We start from the raw sequence: 3,740 nt of genomic DNA on the forward strand, positions 1-3,740 counted from the left end.
GGAAGTATACTTTGGTCTTAACTCAAATTAAATAAAGAACACATCTAACAGGTAGTTGGACAAGCCCACAGATTCTAGTTTAATATTTTTACACAGCCTGCTGAGGAAGCGTGCCTCGAAAGAAACATGGAAACAGGTTGTAACTTGGCAGGCGCAAACAACAACAACAGCAGCAGCAGGCATCACAGGGCCTCATCTGTCCGACTGAATGCTTTGCTTTTTTTTTTTCTCATTCTTCCGCTGTCTCTCATTTCTTCTCCTCCGCCACCTCACCTTTCAGCCCTTCATGTCACGAAGCTCCTCCTGACTGACGTCTCTCCTCAGGATGGTTGACACCAAACAGGAGCTGGATTCACTTCCTGAGGCAGTTAAGAGGAGCTTGGCTCATCCTGCTGCGGCACATCTCTAGTTATATTAAAGCTGGAGCTTTGAAAAAGGCTTTGGGAAAGAATACTCAGCGAACAAGCATTTACTCAAACTTTTCACTACAGAATGCGGCCATTATTAACCATCGGCATTGGGGAGGAAATAAAAAGGTGAAACTTGAAAATGGTAAAGTTTGATGTTTATTTATTCTTTTTCCACAAATAAAAAGAAAGTACTCATGCTGAATCATCACAGGAAAGAAAATAAAGGCTCAGTTTATGTACCAGTACCAATCTTGCTCTCCTCAGAACATTAGATGAATAATAGCACTCTATGAAGTTTGGAATGCAGTAAAAAAGTCTAAGCTTTAGTCATGTCCTCCTCCACATAAATGTGTGTGTATATGTGTGTGGGCATATCAGTGTGTGTACATCTGTGTATAAGCAATGTGTTTGTAAGGTCTGCATGACCTAGTCCTCAGCTGTTTTGATGACCTGGAACAATGTGACGTTGTAGAGGACTTGATGTCCGTTGTTCCAAGTGTAGAGCACTCTTTCTCGGGGGTTGTAGTCCATCATGGAAATGTGGGAGTATTGGTTATGGAAGGGGATGTCTGTGTACTCATAGGTTGAGGTGTTGGTGTAATATGCGAAGTAGATCTTAGCACCGGCCAGGTGGGAGTTGGTGACGTAGAGCGTGCCGCAGATCATGAACGACTCGCCGGCGCTCCGTTTAGGGAAGCCTGTGTCCCACGTTTGAAGCACTTCCAGGCTTTGTGGCTCCAGACGGCTAATGACGATGTTTCCAGCGTTGGGAATGGTGGTGTAGACAGCCCATAGCCCATTCTCGTCAGCCATGAGATCGATGTCAGATGATCCACCCCAGGAGTAGGGAAAGGTGTTGTTGTAGCCCGCACCGCTAAGGCTGCGCTGCACCAGGATGCTTCGGGATCGGAAGTGGTACTTGATGATTATGTTACTCTGGTATTTGTTGTAGTAGAGGGAGCCGTTGTACACCACATGACCCGTACCAGCCCAAGGGTGGGGCAGGAGATGCTGCACAAAGTTCTGGCCTTTCATGAAGTCGTTCATTGTGCGATACTCCAGTACACGACGTCCCTTAAAGTAACCGTCCATTGACCACACCTGAGACAGAATAAGATATACAAATGTAAAATGCATGATACAAACAAAGAAAAAAACAAACATTAAGGATGGTAAAATTCTCAGATTCACATCGGTGCGTTGGCATAAAATGTAACAATGCAATGCATCAATTTAAAAAAGTGTGCTTTAGATATAAATTGTCATTTGTATCGTGATGCATCATTTCTAACTTTTATTATTTAGAAAGTAACCAATAATTTGTGACCAATATGTTATATGTAGATTAATTTCTCCTCTCTAAACTGTTTCTCAAGCACATTCTCTCATCACCACTGTTGCTACATGAATAAGACATATTACAACACTATGGAGACCGAGGTGTGCATCATTTTTTTTTTTCCATTGCATCGTGTTGCATTGAATCACATTGTGTTGAATTGAATTAACATCGGATTGCACTGTATCGTAATAAGGGTGAAACGTATCGCATTGGAAACTGCTATCGCAATGTATCGAATCATTGGCTATGTATCAAGATTATGGCTGAACGATTTTGGAAAATAATCTAATTGCGATTTTTTTTAACCAATATTGTGATTGCGATTTAATAGGCAATTATTTTATAAAGCTATAACAAAGACAAGCTATAAATCATTGTATAGTATGACCAACACAATATTAGATAGATTAAACATAAATGTTATTTTCTATAGGCCAGGCCTATATGTTATGATGAAATTAGGTGATGCATGAATTAATATGAATTACATTTTTATTTAATAACTACAATCACAGTATATTGATTGATTTGTTGAACTTCCAACCTTGTAAGCATGCAATAATTATGACAACATAAAGCACTGACAAATAAGCCTGGTGTAAACATTTATATGAAAGTCAGTTACACACAAACTAAAGTAGATTGCAGAAATATAAAAACAAATCTGTTGCTTTACCACACTACTTTAGGTAATTCAAAGTCACTGTGTAATAAACATATGTAAACATGTGGACTGCACTTTTTAAACACTGTCTGTTAACTTTAGAGTAGACATACTTTAAATAAATAAGAATATATATATTACCTTATTATATATATTAATTTAAAGGGGTCATATGATGCGATTTCAATTTTTCCTTTCTCTTTGAAGTGTTACAAGCTCTTGGTGCATAAAGAAGATCTGTAAAGTTGCAAAGATTAAAGTCTCAAATCCAAAGAGATATTCTTTATAAAAGTTAAGAGTCAGCCACACCTACCTAAAACGGCTCGTTCTAACACACCCCCACATATCTACATCACTATGTGGGAAGATTTGCATAACGCCGCCCAAATGTTCACGCAAAGAAAGAAGGCGTAACTTTTATTCTCGCTGTAGTATTGTTGTTGCCGCCGCCGCCATGTTGTGAATGCGCTGTGTGATTCGTTGTGAAAGCGAAACTACTTTGTTTGGCCTTCCAAAAGAGGAAGCCATGCCTGGATCTGATCCGTGCTGGTCGCTAAGGATATACTACAACTTTGCGCTGTGGATCGCCGGATCGGCTTTCACCATGGATGAAGCGGAGTCCAGCCCGGGGTCTTCACATGTAGTTGCCGCAAGCCCTCTGGACGCTCCTTCATCGAATCCGCCGCCTCTGCTCACTTTATCCCCCAGCCTCTGCTCACTCTAGGCCGCCGCCGCTCACTCTAGGCTGCCGTGTGTGACGCTGTGTTTCGTTGTGAAAGCGAAACTACTTTGTTTGACCTTACAAAAATGGACATGACTAGAAATCAGTGGTTACGTTGTATTTACAACACTGTTCCAGAACAGTTCAACCCAAATATTCAGATGTGTGCAGCGCATTTTATGGAGGACTGTTTCCTGATCATGGGAGAGTATACTACAATGCCGGCTGTTCTGACTCACAGACTGTAAGTACGTTTTTTATATTTAAAGAGTTTTTATATTTTATATATTTAAAGCGAGTTTTTTGGGCAGTGTAAAGTAGGGCTTGTTGTTTGTCATTTCTCCGATCACAAATGCAGACATGGTTTTATGTTTACGCGGCGCGATGCAACGCAACGCGTAAAAAGACAGTATAAGTCATTATAATCAATAATTATGTCCTCACTGGAAGCAACGAATGCCTCGTTTTTAATGGGTTTTCACGGTTTTGAATCATCGCTCCGGCCTGACAGGGCATCATCACAATGTGGTAAGGGGCGTAACATTTCCGTCACACGCTTGAGGTATTCAGCCAATCACAACGCACTGGATAGCTGGCCAATCA

The 3,740-nt window shown here is 40.8% G+C and overlaps 1 protein-coding gene across 3 annotated transcripts in view; it reads right to left on the reverse strand.

The window, feature by feature from the left end:
* Positions 1-556: 556 nt before the first annotated feature.
* Positions 557-3,740, reverse strand: part of LOC107587938 (noelin-2) — an 81,022-nt gene continuing 77,838 nt past the window's right edge. For all 3 annotated transcript variants that reach the window (XM_016275905.1, XM_016275906.1, XM_016275904.1), the window contains exon 6: positions 557-1,511. In XM_016275905.1, the coding sequence (XP_016131391.1) occupies positions 837-1,511 (675 nt within the window). In that variant the 3' untranslated portion in view covers positions 557-836. The remainder of the gene's footprint in view (positions 1,512-3,740) is intronic.

This window comes from Sinocyclocheilus grahami, unplaced genomic scaffold (genome assembly GCF_001515645.1).
Source record: "Sinocyclocheilus grahami isolate Dianchi unplaced genomic scaffold, SAMN03320097.WGS_v1.1 scaffold97.1, whole genome shotgun sequence".
In the NCBI taxonomy this organism is placed as follows: Eukaryota; Metazoa; Chordata; class Actinopteri; order Cypriniformes; family Cyprinidae; genus Sinocyclocheilus; species Sinocyclocheilus grahami.